The 24,175-nt window shown below is 42.9% G+C and overlaps 1 protein-coding gene across 1 annotated transcript in view; it reads right to left on the bottom strand.

The window, feature by feature from the left end:
• Window positions 1–5,077: 5,077 nt before the first annotated feature.
• The window catches only part of LOC137436228 (protein THEMIS), a 59,958-nt gene continuing 40,860 nt past the window's right edge, over window positions 5,078–24,175 (bottom strand). Inside the window, exons 3-7 of the mRNA XM_078786679.1 lie at window positions 22,055–22,519; window positions 19,743–20,392; window positions 15,010–15,354; window positions 14,637–14,748; window positions 5,078–5,767 (exon numbers count right to left, since the gene is read on the bottom strand). Of these exons, the coding sequence (XP_078642805.1) occupies window positions 5,655–5,767; window positions 14,637–14,748; window positions 15,010–15,354; window positions 19,743–20,392; window positions 22,055–22,519 (1,685 nt within the window). The 3' untranslated portion in view covers window positions 5,078–5,654. The remainder of the gene's footprint in view (window positions 5,768–14,636; window positions 14,749–15,009; window positions 15,355–19,742; window positions 20,393–22,054; window positions 22,520–24,175) is intronic.

The raw sequence follows: 24,175 nt of genomic DNA, 5'->3' as shown, positions 1-24,175 counted from the left end.
CCCAGATCTAAATCCCATTGAACACCTGTGGGGAGATCTGAAAACAGCAGTTGGGAGAAGGTACCCTTCAAATCTGGGAGAACTGGGGCAGTTTGCACAAGAAGAGTGGAACAAACTGCCAGTAGAGAGGTGGAGGAAGCTCATTCATGGCTATAGGAAGCGCTTGACTGCAGTCATTTTGTCCAAAGGCTGTGCTACCAAATATTAAGTCTAGGGTGTCAATACTTTTCTCAATGCCATTTATTTTTATTTTCTGATTTTAAAGGATATATTAAGTTCTGAATCAAAAACAAAGGTTCTGTAATATTAACAGTGAAATAAAGAATTGTGGAGATCAAATACTTTTGTCAATTTCAACTTCTTTTTGAGAAAATTGTGAGTTATTTGAAAAAGGTGTAAGGGTGCCAAATGTTTGGCCACGACTGCACATGTATATATATACATATTGTTGCAGATCCGGGGGTCGGCGCTCCCCTCACCAAGGGGGGGTTAATCCCCTTTTCTTTTACACTGGCCGATTTCCTCCAGTCCTGGAAATTACATGCTCCTTTGCAGGGTGAGATTGGCCAGGGTGATTGGTCAATGGGTTCCCAGATACCTTTGCCAATCCCTCCGCAAAGCAGGGATATAATTCCCTGCTCGGACCCGGACAAGATGGAAATTGCCGAGCGGTTTTAGCAATCCGAGGTCCGAGCCGTTAGCGGTTGACTAACCCGATTCTGAGCGGTTCCTCTATCGTGCCACAGGTATTCAATTGGGAAAAGACTAAAGCGACCGGATGGAGAGGAAACCAAAAGTAAGGAAAGAACACAGGTTTATTAACTATGTACAATACTAAACAGGAAATGAAAGGGAATGTACAGTGAAGAAGAATAAGCAGATACACAGGGCAAACCTTATACAGTCTTATATTATCACACGCCCAGGACAGAACAAACACACTTACACGAGAGGATGGGATGGCGGGGATGGTAGGAAGGAAGAGAAGGGTCCAGGCCTATGGTAGGCATCGAGGTTCGGGCAGGTTGTTCAGCGTTGAGGTCCGGCTCCAGGGTCACGCTCCACTCCGGTCCACGTTTCAGTTCGCGGCGAAACCCGGCAGGCAGCGCGGTTAATATTGTCGCGGTAGCGGACCAACCCTCTCTCTCTCTTCGACTTGCCTCTGGTAGCTCGACCCTGTCACTCTCCTTCGGTCCGACCTTGTCTGTTGATGTTTGACTCCTCCTCTCTCCCTGGCTCATCTCCTCAAGTAGTCCCAGGCGAGCGCTTATATTGGCCGCCCGCGTATCATGCCACCTGCCTTTTGGAAACGCCCACCGGTGAGCTTGCCTCAGCCCTGATTGGTCGTGAGCGCTCACCGGTCCATGCCTTGATGGTGCATTGAGGGGCCACGCCTTCGTTCCTGGCGCTCCTCCCCCTTCTTCTCCAACTCGGCCGCGTGGCTTATGGCGGCTTGCGGGATAGAAGACCACTCGCACTGATGTTGAAATGAACTTTGGGGCCTACTCTTACTTAATTAATACAACGCAGATTCAAACTATTGGAAACAGATCCTTAACTGAAACATAGACTAATGAAATAACTAGAGAGGTTTCTAAGGTGTCCTACGTGTTGTACATGGCCTAACTAGGGTGCAACCTTTACAAGGGGGGATATTTACAAGAATTATTATTTTACAAGTGAAGGTTCTAAAAACCGTAACTACAGACTTGGCATTTAATATGGAATATTTTTTTTTTCTTGACTTGGGTTTACTTTCTGAACTCAGTATATCAATCTGGTGAGATTCCTTTATGCTTCGGTGATTTCTTTGTCAAAAGAACCATGTCACTGATTGTCTTTCGCAGCAAGAAGTCAATAACAGGATAATATCACAGGTGGCATGACAAAATGTAAGGACAGGTACATTTGACGATTGGCTTCACAATCGGGTATATAAGGGTTGTTGCGTTCTGTATTAGTGGAAAACAACTGCTGCACATCTACAAAAATTATTACCGCTTCCTCTGGAGATGGTCCGTTAACTTGACAATGCTGTTTGTCATGGAGCGGTGGCTTTACGAAATTCTGGCATGAAACAGCGTGCTATTGCTCAGCAGTATGGCATCACTCAAGGTCAGGTGTCATAGATCCTGAAACGAAATGCTCAGAGGGGTGTCCCTACTCCAATACCGAGGCCAGGACGTCCCCGCAGAACCACAAGGAGGGATGATCGCCAGCTGCACCGGTTAGTCCGCAATGGCCGTACCAAGTCAGCTAATAGGCTTAGGGCTGAGTGGCAGCAACTGACAAATGTGCCTGTATCCAGAAGGCTAGTCAACCAACGACTGGTTCAAGCAGGCTATCGTGCCAGGCGTCCCCTGAGAAAGCCACGCCTGACCAGACAACACAGCCAGCGCCGATTGCAGTGGGCCAGAGAGCACCGTCAATGGCAGCCAGGACACTGGAATCACGTGACCTTCAGTGACGAGTCTAGATTTCTGGTCTATCGTCAAGGTGGCCGCGTCCGAGTGCGCAGCCAAGTGCATGAAGCCCACAACAAAGATTGTATAGTGCCAAGAGTCCAAGCTGGAGGTGGTGGGGGTGACCGTTTGGGGTGCTTTTCATGCACGGGGCAAAACTGACCTGGTTGTTCTGAATGGAAACCTGAACCAGTTCAAGTACAGGGTCATTCTGGAAGAAACATTGCTTCCATTTGCTCGTGCAGCCTTTCGAGGAAACTTTGTCTTCCAAGATGACAATGAATGGCCTCATCATGCTCGCATGATCCAACACTTGCTTGCTGGCCGTGGTGTAGAGCATATGGAGTGGCCTGCCTTGTCCCCGGATATGAATCCGATAGAGAACTTGTGGGCAGAATTAACGTGTCAAATCGACAACTTGGACCAGCAGCCTACCTCTGGGCGTGAATTGCAGCAGACTATTGTCACTGCATGGCAAGCGATTCCTGTCCAAACCTTGGCAAATCTCGTGAACAGCATGCCTCGACGTGTACGTGCTCTCCTGAATGCTCGTGGGGGTTACACGAAGTACTGAACTGTAATTTCACTGTCCGTAATCCCAGTCATAATTTAGCTTTTGTTTTTATTGAAATTATTTTGGCTAATGTGCAAAATAAAGAGATACTTCTGGAAAACGTACAGAAGTTTAACACAGTACTGTCCGTGAATTGAGTTCGATATCAGTTTACATCACTTTCAAGGATCAACTTATTTGCTTCGAAATGTCAAATGTGGTTTTTGTTTCTTTTAAAGGTCACATTAACAAAATCTAGAATAATTTCAACATAATTCCAATGAACTTTTGGTTCTAAGTCGTCTTGAAAAGTAAGTTCACCCCCACAAAAAAAATATTCCATATTAAATGCCAAGTCTGTATATATATATATATATATATATATATATATATATATATATATATATATATATATATATATATATATATATTGCTACGGACGCGGTTGAAGATGTTATTTTGACCGAGCGGTTGGTATTACCGCGACCGAACAGTTATTCCCCTAACTAAAACCCGATTTACCCCAAACTTTGGCCGGATCGCGCCACCGCTATTCAATCGGGAAACCTCTAAAGCGACCGAACGAGAATGAAGAAGAAGAAGAAGTACGGAGGAATAACAGGATTTATTAAGTATTTTCACAAGCCAGAGCAACGAGAGCAATCGGTTATATTCAGCGAATGGAAGGAGCAGATACACAGTGAATCGTTAGCTTATACTATTCAATTTACTTAAAAACCCCAGGACAACATTCAAGACAGACGACGTTCACACTTACACGGGGGATATTGCAGGCAGGTATGGCTTGAGGATGGATGGTTGTTTTGGGAGGCAATGGAGGGTCCAGCGTGGATTGCTGCCTGGCGCGTCCTTTTCGTGGCCTGCGGCCCCTTAGCTGCCCCCTTAGCTGCAGCGCAGCTGGTCGCACGATGGCTCGCACACACCTGCTCGTTCAGGCGTCTTCCTTCTCCCCAGCAACAACGAGCGACAGCAAGCATGAGGACGGGGTCAGAGCAAGAGGCTGGAGTGCGTCCCGCGGCGGCTTATATTGGTTTCTCACCGAACCTTCGAGCACTTTCTCGGGGGTTCACGCTCCGCCCTCTCTTAGCCAAACCCCTTGTTCTGGGTTGGATGAGCGGGGCCGCCTTACTCCTCCCCCCTATGACGAGGGGGGCGACCCGTCTTCTCTAGCCACTCCCCTTGTTCGTAATGGCCGCAAATGGCGAAAACCGGTCAGCAGCTGCAGGTAAGGCGCCGTCACATTGCACAGCAGTTCAGTACTGCAATAAACGGTTGCTGTCAAACCTCAAGTGGGGGAATCCCTGGCACTTGAGCTGCCATGGATCATCGGAGGGGCCTATGCTTTATTTCGTTTGATGCAATGCAGAGTCAATCTAGTGGGAAACACATATTTAGCCTACATAGAATAAGGAAATAAACTATTTAAAAAGATATATCGTGGCCTGTGTGTGAGTTTCATGGAATTAACTAGGAGGACGGCTGCGACCATTATTTACATTACGAGGGTGTTACACACAACAAAACCATACTTTTCACATTCGTTACACTTTCTCCAAAATTGTTACACTTCTCAAAACCGTTACACTTCTCAAATTCGTTACAATATATATATATATATATATATATATATATATATATATATATATATATATATATATATATATATATATATATGTCGTTACTGAGGAACGGGCTTATTTTAGCTGAGGATAATGACTGTACCTGAGTTGCTGTGTTGTCATGATTTACACCAATCATCATACAAACAATTATTTTGCACAAATGTATTTGTTGTGTTTGTGATATTGCATTTTTATAGGCAATTTAGGTTGAAGATTTAGGTTGAATGTTTTTTTTTCAAGAAAGAACCCCTCAGCACATACATAGGGGAGGGGTAGGTGCAGACTGGAAGTTTGGGACGATTACACCTCACCACCACGTAAGTCAAAACCACCACAACGTTATTAAAAACACTTCACAACCACGGAAACAAAAGTTTGAGGGAGTCGTTAAGTGACAACACAGACACTGCCCAGATGTGTAGATATATACGTAGATAAATGACTGTACCCGAGTTGCCGTTTTGTCATGGTTTAAAGCAATCATAATTCAAACAATTATTTTGCACAAATGTATTTGTAATATACGTGATATCACATTTTATAAACAATTGAAGTTGAAAAAAAAAATTTCCCCGAAAAAATTCCAAAAATAAAAAAATAGGAAATTTTTTCTAAAAGAAATACCCTTAGGACATACCGACGGGAAAGATATGTGCATACCAGAAGTTTGGTAGGATTGCACAAAAGTTTGAGGGAGTAGTTCAGTGACAAGACAAGACAAGGCAAGGCAAGACAACACAATACAACACAACACAACACAAGACAGACACTGCACAGATATACATACATACATACATACATACATACATACATACATACATACATACATACATACATACATACATACAATAGTTTTGGATTAAGCAGTGAAAAACAGCATTCATAGAAGATTATATGCTTTGTGTCTAATCGAGAACAAGAGGATGTTCACAGATGAGTCGATGATACTAATATATGTGATGTGTCGCCCCCTGTGGGGAACAAGGCAGAGCAACGTCAATGTGACCTGGGAATCGAATTATAAATGTCCTCTACAATCTCGTAGTCGTCTTCATCATCAGACTGCTTTCGCGACACTTGGGATGAAGTGCAAGGTGGTGGCAAGAGGCCTGCAGAGGCACAAAAGCAGATTTAGGGTTAGTTCCTGGTGAACGATTTGTATCATAGAAAACATAACATACATTGTGAACTATTCCACTTAATAATGTTCATATAATTATGTTCCATATTAGGTATGTCTGTGCTCCTTACAGCCCACCCCACTACTCAACCGACATCCAAACCTTCACAACTCCCATATCCTCCCTACATTTCCTTCCCTTCCCTCACCCTCACTCCTAGCTCTTTCCCAAGCTTTCCCTTCCTCTGTCACTTCCATATTCTCCATCATGCATTATCACTCCACCCATGCATACTTGAAAAATAGATGGCCTCTTTAACCAAGGAAAGCCATTTTCGTTTCTTTGAGACTTTGAGACAGATAATATTTGTGTTAATTACAATTAATATTTGCGTTAATAGACGATGGAGTTACAATCCATGTTATGGTCATATGCAGTGCTTGCTGTGCCATTGCTGATTATTGACAGGTTGTTATGATAATAAAGGCCTTTGAGATGCCCCACCCTTTACAGAGTGTTGGTGCTGCTGAAGCAGGTTCTTGGTAAGGGTTATACTGGGTGGTTTCCATTGCCTTCCCAGTGTTGTTTGTCTGTGCTCTATCCTTTCCTATATGCTGAGTGCCAAGCAAGGAAGCAGAATGTGCTGTTTTTTTAATCTTTGGTATGACTGACTCTTCCAGGGTTTGAAACGCCGACCTCCCAGACTCAGAGCGGATGTTATAACCATTATGCTACCGAGTCTGGTGATAGTAAATATTGTTGTGGAAATGACTCAAAGGGGTTAACGTTGCGTTAATGACTCCTACGTTAGCTCCTTAATGAATGTCTTGGACGGAGTGCAAAGTGATTTTTTTTTTTTTTTAAAATACTGAATCGAGGCTCGTGAAAGAGCTGACAACCGCGAGGGAAAGACATTACAGGGGGACCGCGAGGGAAAGACAGCACAGGGGGACCGCGAGGGAAAGACAGCACAGGGGGACCGCGAGGGAAAGACAGCACAGAGGGACCACAAGGGAAAGACAGCACAGAGGGACCGCGAGGGAAAGACAGCACAGAGGGACCGTGAGGGAAAGACAGCACAGAGGGACCGCGAGGGAAAGACAGCACAGGGGGACCGCGAGGGAAAGACAGCACAGTGGGACCATGAGGGAAAGACAGTACAGGGGGACCATGAGGGAAAGACAGCACAGAGGGACCATGAGGGAAAGACAGTACAGGGGGACCATGAGGGAAAGACAGCACAGAGGGACCACGAGGGAAAGACAGCACAGAGGGACCGCGAGGGAAAGACAGCACAGAGGGACCGTGAGGGAAAGACAGCACAGAGGGACCGCGAGGGAAAGACAGCACAGGGGGACCGTGAGGGAAAGACAGCACAGTGGGACCATGAGGGAAAGACAGCACAGATTAATTGTGATATTAGGTATGCACCGTTATATTATGTACTTTTGATAGATGACATCCAGCCTCCTTATGTGTATATCTAAAAACTGCCAACTCTGTGAACCATTGTTTTATGTTATTACCCTTTGTAATCTCTCATTTATGTTTAGTTTTGAGAGTCTTCCAGGCCATAGGTGGGAAAAGCCGAGTTTCGATCCCGATTGAGGCAAAGGAGTTTCATTCCTGGGACTAATAGTGGCCGACGGGGGAGGGGTTAAGTACGTCATTGTTACGGGCTGGGGTGGAGCTTATAAAGGTGAGTGTGCAGGTGGAGGCGAAGGAGTTTCCCAGATTCACCTTGGAGACAGGTGCAGTGGATTTTCTCATGCTGTTGCATCTGAGCCACACCCCACCCAACTGGAGCCACCCCTTCTACTCTTCTTCCGAGCCCGGAGCACACAGGACACGGCAGCCTGTTCCCTCCAGGGCAGACGCACTCTGACTTCCATCCTCCTACAGTGTCCTGCCAGGCATCGTCCGGGATTTCTTTCCTCTGATTCCCCCTGTTTCTCTGTCGTGGTGTGCATGATTGTGCCCGATAAGGCTTATATATTTAAGGATCTCTGTTTGTTAGTTGTTTGGTTCATGGGTGCGTATTGGTATGAGTTAAGGGGTTTTGATATTGATTAATTGATGGTGATGGCTTATTTGTATCTCCTTCCCCTGTGCATGTTCATAATTCAATACACCTTTTCTCGGAGTGAAATCAAACCAACGTGGTAATTTTTGTGATTGGGGAAAGTCAGTTGAGTATTAATTATCAACGACAATTAACGCTGTATGCCAGTCTATGCTGTGTGTCTCCTTGGCTCTTAGCCGCGGTGCGTTGTACCAATTAGTGTAGCACATCGACTGATTCCGTGGTCAAACTGGCATGGTATCAGAGTGGAAAGACTCATAAAACGGCCCAGGATGGCCAAATCAGATATCTGTTATGGCCACTGTTGGAGCGGCCTGCTGGAATTAAAATCAGGCAATGGAGACGACCCACAGCTACAACAATATATAGAGGAGTAACCCTGATAGTTAAACCTCCCCCTAGTGTAGGGGAAGGCTTATTGCTGTTGCAGGATTTGTTTCTGCCATTAGCGACCCCAATTGTTAATGCTACCACAGGGTTTCCTAGACCCATAGGAATACTAAAACATCATTTCGAATATATCCTCAGTATACCTCAGTATACCTCAGTATACCTCAGTTTTTTTTTTTTTATACCACTGTCCAAGACTTTTCACGGGCTGCTCCTGGATTGATGGAATTTTCTCATCACACAGCAGGAAATGCGTGTTGACCAGCTTCCCCTTCTTGATGAGAACCAGACTATGGGAATTATTGGTTTGAAACTTCATTCTGCCACTGTCCGTCAGCCCTTCATGTTTGGTCAATATTACCAACACTGCTTCTTCACTTGGGTTGAGAGGTGTCAGGTCGTCCATAAAGGCATATAGAGGTGAAAACTCATTTCCTTCATGGGATGCTATTCCTCGACCGTCTTCTCGGCATCTCTGATGATAACTTCCATTGCAGAACAAACATGATGGGGGATATAGTGCAACTCATTGGAATACCCAACTTCAAGGTCCACCCACTTTGTTGTGAATTCTCGTGTCGAAAACCGCATCTGAAAGCCCTCGTTATAATCCATGATGAAATCTCTCACCTTCTCAGCAATCCATAAGAAGTCCACAGCATTCTCAATCAACGTGTGGGGCACAGGTCCATATGCATTGGCAAGATCAAGCCACATCAAACTCGGATTCCTTCTCTGCTTCTTTGCTTCCTGGACAGTATGCCAGATTATGCGAGTATGTTCCAAATAACCTGGAAAAACTGGTACCCCCGCCTTCTATACAGAGGTGTTGATCACTCCGTTCTCGAGAATAAAGGGTGAAATTCTCTCAGCTAAGATCCCAAACATGATCCTGCCCTCCTCATTGAGCAATGAAAATGGTCAGAATTACCCAAGATCACTCAGCCCTTTTTCCTTCGGAATATACACCCCTTCTGCTTTGTTCCATGAAGAGGGAACCAAGTCTTTCTGCCAAACTACTTTAAACAACCCCCAGAGAAACTTCCTGAGTTCACTCGACTTCTTGTACTCTTTGTAGGAGGCTCCGCTTTGCCCTGGATCAGATGCAGCTCTTGCTTTCATGATGAGCCTCACCACCTCTGCCAGTTTTGGTTCTGATATATCAAACTCGACGCCTGGTTGTGTTGGCCTTACCAGTCCGGCTCTATCAGGCATTGGTATGTTTCGGTTTTTTTCGTTTGTTTTTTGTTGTATGCAAAGTCGAGGCTCATGTAAGAGCTAACACATAATACACAAAAAAAACATAAGCAGAAACACACATGAAACATATAATAAAGGGAACGGGAGACAGGAGGGGGAGTGAGATGAAAACACAATAACAGTAGAGAACAAGGACATTGGGAGATCTGTGGAAGGGAGAGGGCTGAGGAGGTGGGGTACACGGTATAAAACAAATGGACACTACTAGGACTTTCAGGAAAGGAAAATGGGATTTGGAAAACGTGGATTTGGGGTGTATTTACGGGGGGTAGAAAAGATCACGGTTTTGGATGGGGGAAGATAAAAGATGGTGGTGAACAGCAGTTTTGAAGACCTGGAGGGACGAGTGGGATTGAAGAGAGTGTGGGAGTTTATTCCATAGGCGGGAGAAAAGAGGAATGAAAAATTTAAGGTGAGAGAGTCTTGATTTTGGCAGTTTCACTAGAAGAAGGTTCCTGGCAGATCTTGTGCATCTTGAAGGAATATTTGGGGGATAGAGCACAGGCAGCAGGGTGGACGATGCGCAGGGTGGACGCGGGACTCAATGCAGCCCACTTTGGAAATCAGGTGTGAGACGAGAGCCACTGACGAGGTCAGTCCAAAGACGAGGTAAAACTGTCATTAGAAAAGGCCAGTGACGATCAGCCCCTCCACCACGCCTCGTGGCCCCCTCTGTCATTTTCAAACAAGGCCTCCTGACCTGCCCGCCGTCCAAGCCTGTCTTCTTCCTCCTCCAAGGGAGGTTGCTGCTCGCCCTGCTCGCCCTTGGGTCAATCCCAAAACCTCTTCAGAGCAAAACCACACGAATGTTCTGCATCACAAGCTCCTCCGTGAATCACTTGCTCATCCTCCTTCCACTTCATCACAGTTCTTTTCTTTCTCCTGGGTGGAGTTACATTGATCATGGCACATCAATGATGGGTTGCTCTGCTCTTTTTTTTTTTTTTGCTTTTTTTTTGAATTCTGAGAATGTGTAGATGGGACACCTAGCTTATCATCCATCTCAGGGATGGCACACACATTGATGCCTCGTCCTACGCGCGAACCAGCAATCCGACAGGGTAATAGTTGGGTCAGTCATCGAACCTAGGCTAGAGTAACTTAAATTTAATGCGTCACCATCTTGACAGACTAGCCTCACTTCATCATTACCTCCACCCCCAAAGGTGGTTGGAGGTTATGTTTTCACCTCTGTCTGTCTGTCTATCTGTTTGTTTGTGAACAAGATATCTCAAAAAATTATGGACGGATTCGGACGAAATTTGGCAGAGAGGTAGTGTTTGTGATAAGGACGAAATGATTAGATTTTGGTGAAATCCAGATCCGTATCCGGCTGGTATAATTTTTAAAGTTATTTTTCACCATTGGAAGATAGCGCCAAAAACGATACATAGCAGGCTTTCTCAAAAGGTTGTGGACAGATTTGGACGACACTTCGTGGAGAGGTTGTGTGTTTTACAAGGACTAATAAATTCGATTTTGGTGAAGATCTGAAAATGGATTCGGATATGAGAATTATTTAATTTTTAAGTGATTCTTCACCATTGAGAGACAGGGCTAAAACCAACATATAGCAGTATATCTCAAAAGGTTATGGATGGATTTGGACGAAACTTGGTGGACAGGTTGAGTGTGTGACAAGGAAGAATCGATTCAATTTTGGTGAAGATTCGGATCCGGATCCGGCTAGTAGAATTTTTAAGTAATTCTTCACCATTGGGAAATTGGGCCCAAAACGATATATAGCAGGATATCTCAAAAAGTTATGGACGGATGATTTTGATTAAATGTGATTCGGTGTTGTGATTTTCTGGTCTACTCTGGGATACAAAATGTAAACTGTTGACCTGGTGGAGGTATACTCTCGACTGAGTGCCGTTCTAGTTAAAAAATATTTTCATTCATTTTAAAAGCCAAAGCGATCAGGACCAAAGTTCTGTGCACCATTGTCGCTTATGTATAACACTTTGAAACATTTACGTTCCCACCTGATTTAACACACCCGTTATATATGTTTGTAGATTGTAATTTTTAAATACAGTTAAGTTTCCAAAGTTAATAAAATCGAGGCTATTGAAAACAATCAATTGCTAAAAAAAATTAAATAATTTGAAGAAAAAAATCCTCCTCAAACCCAACCCTAAAACACCCATCACCCTCTCTGTGTGCAAACACTAGTCTGAAAACAGTCCCTCTCCTCCTCTAATCCCATAACTCCATTCCCTATGTACTGTATATCTAGTAAAATGGACATCCTCTTCCACATCCCTAGCTCGGATCATATTAGAGCTGTGGCAACGAATTATATATAGGAAGTAGTTTTTGTTGCTGAAACTGCATACTCATATTCAAAATTTCCCATGAAATTTTCCCTTCCCCTTTTATTGAGAATTTTAGGGGCCAGTTTTGGCTGAGTGAACATGAAACGTGATGTGACCGGGCAGAAACACACAAATCAGAGAATTGGTGCTTGGAGCGACAATTAAGAAAGGCACGATTAGAAATGTGTGGAAAAAACTCAACAAAAGCAATATTGAGGTTTGCTTGTTCAGCATTCACATCGGAACCACAGGTTCGAATCCCATACACTGCACGTGTTTGGCCATTATTGACTAACGTCCTTGTACTTCAGGTAAAAGTACACTGATGTCTTCTCATGTTTTTGTCGTACATGTAATTTATGTACAAGCTCCACCATGACCTTCGATCAATGCAAAAAAGGTAAACTTCAAAGAACAGTCAGAGAGAGATTTACAGACCCTCAGCAGGGCTTTTGTGTGTTGTATTCTGTGTGTTGTTTGTGTACTGTCATGTTACATAATTAATAATAGCTGTAATTACATGTAATTAATACGTTCAAATACGTAATTAGTACATAATTAATAGATATAGTCACAATTCCAATTATGCGTATTTAATAGCCATACTTACCTTCTAATAATACGTAATTAATGGACATACTCACATTCCAATAGTACGTAATTAATAGAGAAACTCACATTCCAATAGCACGTAATTAATGGACATACACACATTTCAATAGCACGTAATTAATGGACATACTCACGTTCCAACAGTATGTCATAAATAGATGTACTCACGTACCATTATCATCACCACCTACTATTATCGTTATTGTGTCCCATTACCATGATCATTATTATAATTGTGTATCATTATTATCATCAGTAACATTATTATTATCATTATCATTATGATTTCAATAGTATGTAATTAATAGACATCCATTTTCTGTGGACAAACAAACAAGAAAGATTTCGTGCATGGCACGATACTTTTGTTACCATGCAAACAATAGCTACCATGGAAACAATAGCTACAATGGAAACAGCAATTTGTCAATTCTAAAATTTGACTGTCAAGTGTGATTTGTTATTCATTGTTATGCATAACAAATTTATCTGATACATTTTCTAATTGTGGCCTACTAGTTGTTACTGGAAGTTAATGGAAGGTGTGAAAACATTTTGCTACCTCGGAGACATGCTGAATGGAGAAGGTGGATCAGCCTCGGCAACGGTTGCTCGAGTGAGATGTGCATGGAAGAAGTTTCGGGAACTGAGTGGCGTGCTGACGAGGAGGGGAGTGTTGAAGCTGAAGGGAAAGGTGTATGCTGCATGTGTGAGAAGTGTTATGATTTATAGGAGCGAGACATGGGTAATGAACGTAGAGCAGCAACGAAGGCTGGAAAGGGTGGAAATGCGAATGGTTTAGTGGATGTGCGGAGTATCGTTGATAGAGAGGAAGACAAATGATGGATTGCGAAAGATGATGGGAATGGAGCCTGTGATGGATGCTGTGAAGAGAAACAGGTTGAGATGGTTTGGTCATGTGTTGAGGAAGGATGAAAGTGACTGGTTGAGAAGAGTGATGGAAATGATTGTAGAAAGAAGTAGAGGACGGGGAAGACCGAGAAAGACTTGGCTAAAGATGGTGGAGGAAGAAATTCGAGCAATGGGGTTAACAAGGAGAGATGCAGAAAATAGGGCAAAATGGAGAAGATTGTCATGGGGACCGCAAGGCTAACACCCGCTCTCGCAGGGAAAATGGCATTAAAATGCCTGTTGTTGTTGTTGTTGTAGTAGTAGTTGTTACCCCCGCCACCAAAGGTGAATGGAGGTTATGTTTTCACCCCTGTCTGTCTGTTTGTCTGTGAACAAGATATCTCAAAAGGTTGTGGACAGATTCGGACAAAATTTGGCAAAGAGGTAGTGTATGGGACAGGGACGAAATAAATAGATTTTGGTGAGGATCCAGATCCGGATCCGGCTAGCAGAATTTTTAAAGTGAATCTTCACCGTTGGGAGATCGGGACAAAAACGATACATAGCAGGATATCTCAAAAAGTTGTGGACGGTTTTGGACGAAACTTGGTGGACAAGTTGTGCGTATGACAAGGACTAATCGATTCGATTTTGGTGAATATCTGAATATGGATTCGGACACGAGAATTATTTAATTTTTAAGTGATTCTTCACCATTGAGAGATTGGCGGCCACCCAATTGGGCACCAACTTTTTGGTGTATGGTGCTATCGTGTTTGGCCATATCTCTCAATGTTGAAGAATCACTTCAAAAATTCTTGAATCCATGACTGGATCTTCACCAAAATCTAATTAATTCGTCCTTGTCAAACTCCCGACCATTTCACCAAAGTTCTTCCATAACTTTTTGAGATATCCTGCTCACAGACAGACAGGCAGACAGAGGTGAAAACATAATCTCGTCTGTGAGTGAATAAGATGATTATTTATGACCTTCGTTGGTGGAATGGATTGTCATCCCTTTAGAGTGAAAGCCACAATGTCACAAAACCCATAAATTAAGAAATAGCCTTGAATTGGGTGGCAAAGGAGGCCCTGGCCTATCCTAGACTCTGGTTCAAGTACGTAAATGGGATGTAATCAATGAAGCAATGTGGAAACAAATAAAGCAGCACTGTTGCAGTTCCCCACGAGAGAAAGTAGAATGTTGTACAAGTGAGTTCCAAAATTCCCAAATCGTTCCAAAATTCAAAATTCCAAAAAAAATCCTAAATAGTTCCAAAATCTGACCTTTAGACATAGTGAAGGGGACACAGCAATGACATCCTAACCCTCTTACTTTTTGATCTGGGAAATGGTGTTGGAGAAGCCAGTCTCTCCTTGTCCTGCTGTATTTTGCCCGCGATGTCATTTGCAGAAGGGTTTTGTTTGTTTCCCTTTGGATTTTCCTTCTGTGGTTAGAAAGAGGGGAAGGAAGCAGAAAGGAAGGCAAACAATACAGTATCGAATGAAGATGCTATTCATCGTTTACCTAATGTGGATATACCTTGAGACACCATAGACAAGCTTTGTTCATGGATATTTTGAAGTCATTTCAGTAAATCCGTGAATAAGTAAGGGGCAGTTGGTCTTTTGATCAGTCTTCATCATCGTAACCAGTGTTTCATTCAAATTTTCCCAAACTTCAATGATTGTATGGCACTGAGTCTTACCTGGTTCACCAGAGTCCCGGCTCTTTGAGGCTTAATGCCCTTTGGCGGGAGCTTCGGTGCCACCTGCTTTCTCGTGCTGTCAAAGGCCTTGACACGCAGGTAGGATTCTTGGTCAAGGGGCTCGATGGTTTCTTGAGAGCAGGGTACAGTTGTGGGTGCTTTGCAGACGGCAGTTTCCAGCATACGAACGGTCAGGTAGAAGCGATCCACAGGAATCTCAAAACTTCCTCTGTCCTTGATGGAGGTTGGAAGTGTAGCGACCAAGCAGCGGTCCATGAGGGTGCACTCGATGGTCAGTGTCCCTTTCGTCCACTTCAAAGGTGCTGCATGGCCCCATTCTTCACACTGCGTTAACAGGACATCATTCGCACAGGCCTGCTTCTTCTATAATACAAGGTTTAGTTCTAGTAGCAAAACAGGTGTCATTTTACTCACTTTACTTCACTCTAACTGGCTCAATAATTACTTTCAGCAAGGGGGAATAATCTGCTTGTATTGCATGGTTTGGTCAACATGCAATTTTAATCCATAGTTTGGTTGGCTGTTATGGCAAGTCTGGATTGGCACGGTAATGCTACCTGTGAAAGGTAATGTTGCTCCTAAATTCCTCAAACCGAATGAAAACAAGTACAGAAACATTCAAAGTACACCAAACTTTGAACCAATATCCTGAAGGCCAAATAAATAAATAACACTAGAACGGCACTCAGTAGAGAGCATACATCCGCCTGGTTGGCCATTAGGGTGGTCCAAAAAACATCGATCTCTCCGATTTTGATGCTCTACTGGATTATTGTTAGAAATGGTCTAAAACATTCACCCACCAAATATTTTCGCTCAATTCCATCTAGAAACTCATACACACTTCAATTGAAATATGGCGTTTTTCACCAAATTTGGCTAAATGAGAACAATCCAATAGCAACCTAGGTGGAAAAAGTACATGCACTATTGTACTAAGCCATTTTGTGGTTCATGACTTTTTACATGCGCTTGCGCCTGTGAGTGTGAAATCATCATGGTCGAAACATGTTTGACAATGCTTGAAACATGATTGAAACATGTTCATACATGTCTGACTCATGTTTCGACCATGAGGACTTCACAGGGGTATGTACCATCAATGACATTATTTAGGAAAAAAATATTTCTAAAGTCTTTGTAAGTCATTAAAATTGACCAAAATGACAAATTTCTATGTTGAGTGTGTATGAGTTTATAGATGACTCAGATGCAAAATATTTTTTGGGTGAATGATTTAGACCATTTCTAACAATAATCCAATAGAGCATCAAAATCCAGATAAAAAAGTGATTTTTTTGCATTTTTGGACCACCCTATTGGCCATATCACTCAATGGTGAAGAATCACTTAAAAAATTCCTCTAGCCGGATCCGGATCCGAATCTTCACCAAAATTGAATCGGTTCTTCGTTGTCACACACACAACCTGTCCACAAAGTTTCGTCCAAATCTGTCCATAACTTTTTGAGATATCCCGCTATGTATCGTTTTTGGCCCTATTTACCAATGGTGAAGAATCACTTGAAAAATTAAATAATCCTCATATCCGAATCCATATTCAGATCTTCACCAAAATCGAATCGATTCTTCCTTGTCATACACACAACCTGTCCACAAAGTTTCGTCCAAATCCGTGCATAGCTTTTTGAGATATCTTGCTATGTATCGTTTTTGTTTTGACCCTATCTCCCAAGAATCACTTTAAAAATTCTACTAGCCGCATCCGAATCCGGATCTTCATCAAAATGTAATCATTTCGTCCTTGTGACATACGCTACCTCTCTGCCAAAGTTCGTCCGAATCCGTCCACAACTTTTTGAGATATCTTATTCACAAACAAACGGACAGACAGGGGTGAAAACATAACCTCCAGTGCATGGCATTGCCGGGGTGCCTTAGGCGCCTGGCGATGCCGCCGTGTAGCTCAGAGAAATGGTATTGGGAGGGAGAGATGCACAATAATTGATTGATTAATTGTATAATTAAAATAAATAAATAATAATCTTCAAATAATTAATTTCTTAATCAATTGGCTAATAGCATACCCCACCGAAAATGTTTCATCCGAAGCTGTAACATTTTGAAAAGAAAGTAAATTAATTAATCGAATAAATAAATGAATAATTGATTACTTGATTAACCAATAAATAATTAATTGATTAATTGATTAATCATTAAATCAAAAATACCCTTTACAGCCAAATCACTTGGTCATTGTCATGTCCAAATATCAGCTGCCTAGCTCAAAAGGTGCCTGAGATATTGCCAGGATGTGAAAGAAAGTAAATAAGTAATTAATAATTAAAATAAATAAATAATAATGGTAAAATAATTAAATTATTAATCAATTGGCTAACATAATACTTAAACCATCCAATCTTTCCTCTTCTCCAATGGCTTGATCTCTGATCATCAATTTGGATTCAGACCAGGTCACTCTACTCTGGACATGCTGCTTCTCCTGTCTCAACAATGGATGGAGGTCCTCAATGCCAAACAGGAAATCAGAGCTGTCTCCCTTGACATATCACGTGCCTTCGATACGGTCTGGCACCCAGCTCTGCTCACCAAACTCTACTCCTATGGTATCCATGGAAATCTCCATGCATGGCTTGCGGACTTCCTCTCTGGTCGTAGTCAACGTGTGGCCCTGAATGGATTTCTCTCATCTCCCCTTCCTGTTCAGGCTGGAGTTCCCCAAGGCAGTGTGCTGGGCCCTGTGCTTTTTCTGGTCTTTATCAATGATCTCTCCGACTCTCTGGAAAATCCTCTCTATCTCTTTGCTGATGACTCCACTCTCTGCCGCTCCATGCCTCTTCCCTCAGATCGGCAGTCTGCAGCCTCCTCACTCTCTGAAGACCTGGACAAAATCACAGACTGGTCAAACAAGTGGAACATGTCTTTCAATCCTGACAAATCTCACACTCTTACTATGTCTCTCCGAAAAGATCGACTGGACAACCCTCCCATCTACTTTCTCAACAATCCTCTCCAAGAAGTTCTGTCGCTCAAGCTTTTGGGTCTCACTATCTGCCATGATCTTTCTTGGGAAAACCACATTTCCAAGCTGGCCTGCAAAGCCAGTCGCCGACTGGGCAGCCTCCATCGTGCGAAGTCCTTCCTAGGCACACCTGAGCTCCTCACCACATACAAGGCTTTCATCCGCAGCTCAATGGAATACTGTTCTCCCCTATGGGCTGGTGCTCCTGCCTCACACCTAGCTCGGCTTCACGCTGTTGAAACCAAAGCTTTCAGAATCATTGGAATCACCCGCGATGAAACTATCTCTGAGGGCCTTTCACTCACTCACCGCAGGCAGGTAGGTGGTCTTTCTGTCTTCTACCGACTCCTCTCCGGCCTTGCTCCCCCAGCTCTCTCTGTGCTCTGTCCCCCAAATATTCCTACAGGTCACACAAGATCTGCCAGCAAGCCTCTGATGGTTAAACTGCCGAAATCTCGGCTCTCTGCTCACCTTCACTCCTTCATTCCTCTTTTCTCCCGCCTCTGGAACAAACTCCCACACTCCCTTCAATCCCACTCCTCCCTCCAGGTCTTTAAAACAGCTGTTCACCACCATCTCTTATCTTCCCCCATCCAAAACCTTGATCTTTTCTACCCCCACTAATTCACCCCAGATCCACCTTGTTTGTAATTCCAACTTCTTTCCTGGTAGTCCTGGCAGTGTCCATATGTTTTATGCCTCTCCCACCCCCTTTCCCATGCCTCCCCCCCCAAAGCCCTCTCCCTCCCACAGATCTCTCGATGTCTCCATGTCTCTCGGTTCCTGCTCTCAAATGTTGTGTTTGTGTCCTTCCCCCTCTCTCCCCATCTTGTCTACCGCTCCCGATGTTATTTGTTTTATGTGTCGGTTTGTCGGTTATGTGTCGGTTTGTCGGTTTGTCTTTCTGTGTGATAAATGTTCGCTCTTTCACGAGCCTCGATCTTGTATACAAAAAAAAAAAAAAAAAAAAAAAAAAACCATGCCGTTTCATCCAAATCTGTAACTTTCAAAAATAATTATGTAATTAATCGAATAATTAAAAAAATAATTGATTAAGTGATTAATCATAAAATCAAAACCACCGTTTACAGCCAAATCACTTGGTCATTGTCGTGTCCAATATCAGCTTCCTAGCTCAAAAGGTGCCTGAGATATTGCCCAGATGAGAAAGAAAATAAATAATAATAAATAATAAATCGGTAATAATTCAGTAATTAATCAATTAATTAATTAATCAAAAAATATAAAGCACTGTTTTGTCAAAGCACGTGCTCACTATCGTGCCTAAATTTTAGCTTCCTAGCTCGAAGGATGGCTGAGATATCGCCCGGACAAACAAACAAGCAAACGGAAATGAAAACTGAGTACTCCCTTTTAGCGCGCGTCACTGCCGGGCCCCCTTCGGTGCCCGGCGATGACATCATGCAGCACCTAGAGATGGAGTAGGAAAGGAGCGGTGTACAATAATTTATGTATTCATCTTATCATTCACATCGCACAAATGAACTATGTATGCTTGTAAACTAGAAGTACCCTACAGGTTCGCAATGTCTGCTACCTGTTCACGAGCTGTTAAGTACGTTCAGTGTGACATCTAACGTCGGTACCGCCAACCAAACGTGCGCTGCATTCATTCATGGAAGATATCGAGGAGGAATTTGTCTACGATTGCTGGAACGACAAGCATAACAGAACATATGTACACTTACTTTGACTTCAAGTGGAAAGATGGAAGTCTTTGCCAGAGCACTGATGAACATTGGCTCTTTGTCCATGAGGACTTCCACAAACTCCCCACTGGCATTGCAGTCGAGCCATACGCTGGTGCCATCGTTTTTTCGATTGGCTTTGATCGTTTCAACACCATCGCTGAAAGTGATGTTGTATGTACCGACTCTGTACAGGTCTCCAACATCTATGCAAGAGATGTTTCGACCACACGAGTCAAAACTTTTTGTGGCGACAAAGTCCGTGACGTTGAACGCTCGACATTCGTGAATCGTGCTGAGCTTGCGAGCTATTCGGAAGAACCTTCCCATGTATTGCTCTCCTATCAGGAAATGTTGCGGTGGCTGTGAATCGATCCTATGGTTCTTGGTGAGCACAAACCTCTTCACCATTGTGCGTTTATGCAGCACCAGGTGGGATCCCTTCTGGAAGCTAACAAAGCCACCATGCAAGGCAAGGTTGAAGTGGTCGCTCTCACAAACTTCAACTTCTAGGGGTAATTGGAGATCCGCTCTGCTGTGGATTTCACCAAGAGTCATCACTGGTCGGCTAAGCGGAGTCTTTCCAACTCGTGTGACGTCGGCCACTTCAACGTCTGTCGAAGAAAGAAACTCCAACATTTCTTTCCCATCTGCGGTGGAAAAAAGGTTCAACTATCATCGGGGTTCAGAGTGGGAAAGATCTTTCGACAAAACCTGTTGGGATGAGAATATTCATGTAAGCAAGATATCTACTCATTATTATGGAGACATTATATAGAACATATATCGGTAATCTCCTTAACATTTACTTTACCAGATGGAGGTTCATGGAGGAGCAAGGCGAAGGAGGGTAGGAACTAATGGGGCATCCGGCAACTCTTTGACACAATAAGTAAGGCAATGAATGAATGGGAAAAGCGGAGACTGTAACCTGTATTCGTACGAGGGTTGGGGTAGAAAGGGTTAACAGTGGTAGAAAATATCGTGGGTAGAGATGTAATATGCCATGAAATTGGCATGCACCACCTTATTGAAGCTGCAGACTCGGAGAGGGAAGAGGGAATGAATCGCCTCAGGTAGACAGTTACTCAGTGACGAAAGATTTTTTCCACATGTTTGCCATTTTGTTTCCCATTTGCAGGTTTTATATTCATGGTGTTTTATAATTCAAAGTGAACAATGAAACCTCTGAAATTTTAAACCTTTGAGAAGTACCATTTCACTGCTAGATTTTCCCTCCGTGTGCGGCATTCACTCGCTCTCTCTGGTAACCCCCCCAAAAAGATCTCCAAATAAGAGGCCATTACAAATATTATACTGCACTTGTATAAAAGCCAGGCAAAAAATGATGGGTTCGAACTGTTTATTTGATGGTGCAGGCTCGTTAGCATGCCAAAGTCTGAAGCCTCGGCCTAGTGTCAGAGGTATGCTTATATCTTCTTTATTCATTAGACATCATACAGATGTAAATGAACACTCATTTTACTCGGCGAGCATTGTACATCATGTGCAGCGAATTTCACCTCCCTGCACCTAGTATTTATTGTCATACACTCGAAAAACCCGACTTGAATTGTCCTTATGAAGGGGACAGACATCTGTACAAACAGACAAACAGACATTGTGTTTTATATGGTAGATAATATGCAATCTGGGGTTGGGATCGGTAAGATGGATGGTGGATTGATTAAACAAAAGCGAGGGGGATGGAATAGAGGGCAGAAGGAATAATAACAAAGGTGAAAAGTGGAAGAGAAGAAAAATGGATATGGTAGGTGGGCCAGAGAATAGGCAGAGGAGGGGATTGGGAGGAGAAGTGGTATGGGAGGGCTAAAAAATTCCCCTATTTTATGCAGACAACCCCAAATATATCCAAAGGTAAGAGCAAAAACGTGATGGCTAACTCTATGTCTTAAACCTAACTCAGAGATTCAGGCTTTAACTTTTAATTAATTGATTTCAAACGGAAATGGATATACTTTATGCTCCTTCATCTTTACATATTTGTGTTTTTGGTACTTTCACTTTCATTTCATTCCTCAACATTGACATTATTCGATGTCACATCCCCTTATGATAACTTTAAACTCTGGAAGAGTCCTGCTTCTGCTACTTCAGGAGTTATTTACCACCTAATCGTGAAGATCTTAGTGCTGAGAAAGAGAGAGTCCTGTGGTAAGCTCACGATTGAGATAGTCTGGGCATAGATAGATAAGCAATGCTTGTGGAACGTTTTGTTATTTTTGGAACGGTTTACACTGTGGTACTGTACTTGGCACAAAACGTTGTGTTTCAGTGTGTTAGCCTCAAACCTGTATGGAATCCTTGTACAGTGTATATTGCTTGGAGGATCAGATGGCCATTGAAGTTTTGCGGCAATCCTGGGATAGAGGTGTTGTCTTTGCTGGGGGCCAGGCAGACACAACGCTGACGTTTCTGCAAAAGACGCGAGTCCAGCACATCTGTCAGTAGCAACGCGTTCTTATCCATGACTTCAACGAAGCCACCGCAACAATCAAATGGCAGCATCATTCGTTCAGAGATGAGACTGTTTTGGAGAAGCAAAATTTCCAGCATTTCTGGCTCTCCTTCCTTTTCCAGCACCGCACTGGGCACCAGCTGACTGAGTTTGGGAACGGTCTTCATCCCAGGAAGCACGATAGCCTTGTGGTTAATAAAGGTGGACTGGGGGCCAGTAAAGCAACCGAGCATCAGGTTTTCAGCCAGATCGCCTGCGGTCTCAAACACCTCCGTTTCTGGGACAATGTAGAAAGAACCTGGAATGGAAATGCAAATTAATTTTTTGAACCCCACACAACTTAAATTCACATCAAAGACACTTTGTTCTCTTTTTCTGTATCTACAATATAATGTTTATTTAATCTGTATGTTTATTTAACTTACATTTAGCAGAACATGCCATTAATTAACTCCGCCACCAAAAGTGGACTGAGGTTGTGTTTCCACCCCTGTATGTCTGTCTGTCTGTTTGTGCGCAGGATATCTCAAAAGGTTAGGGATGGATTCGGACGGAATTTGGTGGACAGGTTGCTTGTGTGACCAGGACGAATTGATTATATTTTGGAAAGATTAGGATCCGAATCCGGATCCTATAATTTTAAAAGTGATTCTCCATCATTGAGATATAGTGCCAAAAACGATATATAGCATATTATCTCAAAAGGTCTCAAAAGGTTTCTCTCCCTGCTGGCCGATGCATTATGAAGAAAGTTAATGGATGAGTTGGGGAGGTGACAAGAACAACCCGGGTAGATTTTGGTTAAGGTCCGGATGCAGATCTGGCCCATCAGTGGGATACAAAACGTAAACTGTTCAGCCTTGCGAAATGAATTTTAAAAATGCAGACACCCACGACACACGTACCTACATAACCGAATGCATAACCCTGCTTTTCGCTTTTTGAGCGCAGTGCTCTACCGAGTGCCATTCGAGTTTTACCATTGCTATCCCATGCACAAGAAGCGAAAGGTGGGGTTAAGCAATATTGGTTCACGTCCATCCATCTATCTTATCAGTTTATGATTGTCAGTTTTAAAAACCCAAGATCAGGGACACTACACCAATGGCTTTAAGAAAATGGCGGGACTGAGACAATCGGACAAGTGTAGATTTTGCAAGGTAGCTACAGAGCATGAGCTCTATAGAAACAGAAAGCATGAGCCACCTCCTATGACCTATAGGCATGTAAAAAAAAACTCTTATTGTTTGATATGGGAGGTGGTACTAATGGTACAAATATTATTGGTACTAATGGCAAGGACTTTCCAAGGGCCACTTCCATCGAGAGTGTTTTTTAATGAGCACATTGTTGGGACGTTTTGAAGTTTTTGCATCCTTTTGAGTTTGTTTCAATGGAAAGAAACTCGATGCCAATCAATTTTCTCACACACTGACCCAATAACTGACCGACTTGACCATGGCTGCGTACACATGATAATGCAAAATAGTGTATGCGGTTATGTTGCAATTAACAGGGGAGTGAAACTTTCATATAGAATCTTGAAACTGGTACTTATTGACTTCTTTAGATCACATAGGACTCAAAACCACCTGTTTCCAATTTTTTCCAGCATGGATACGCACTAAATCCAAGATGGCGGCCATTTAATACGATAATCGCTTAATCGCCAACTATTTTGGACATTTGTAATGGATATAGTTGTCCAGTATATCGTTTTATAGGTTTTTTTGGTCACTGAATTCATTGAAGTACTTATATAATCAATAACACAAAGCATAAAGTGAATAATCATCCAATATGAGGTATAATTGGCGCCATATGGCATGGCACACCCATATGAATACCCAATGAACGGTACACAAATATTTGGGTTATAATAATGATTATGTATATTTGTTTTTCAGCAAAATAAATCTGTCCTGATCGTTCTATGGAAGACTGCATGGCATGA

The sequence above is a fragment of the Myxine glutinosa genome, chromosome 11, assembly GCF_964187855.1.
Source record: "Myxine glutinosa chromosome 11, kmMyxGlut1.1, whole genome shotgun sequence".
Taxonomy (NCBI): domain Eukaryota; kingdom Metazoa; phylum Chordata; class Myxini; order Myxiniformes; family Myxinidae; genus Myxine; species Myxine glutinosa.
Note: the sequence above shows the minus strand (reverse complement) of the source record. Positions and strands in the feature narration are given on the sequence as shown.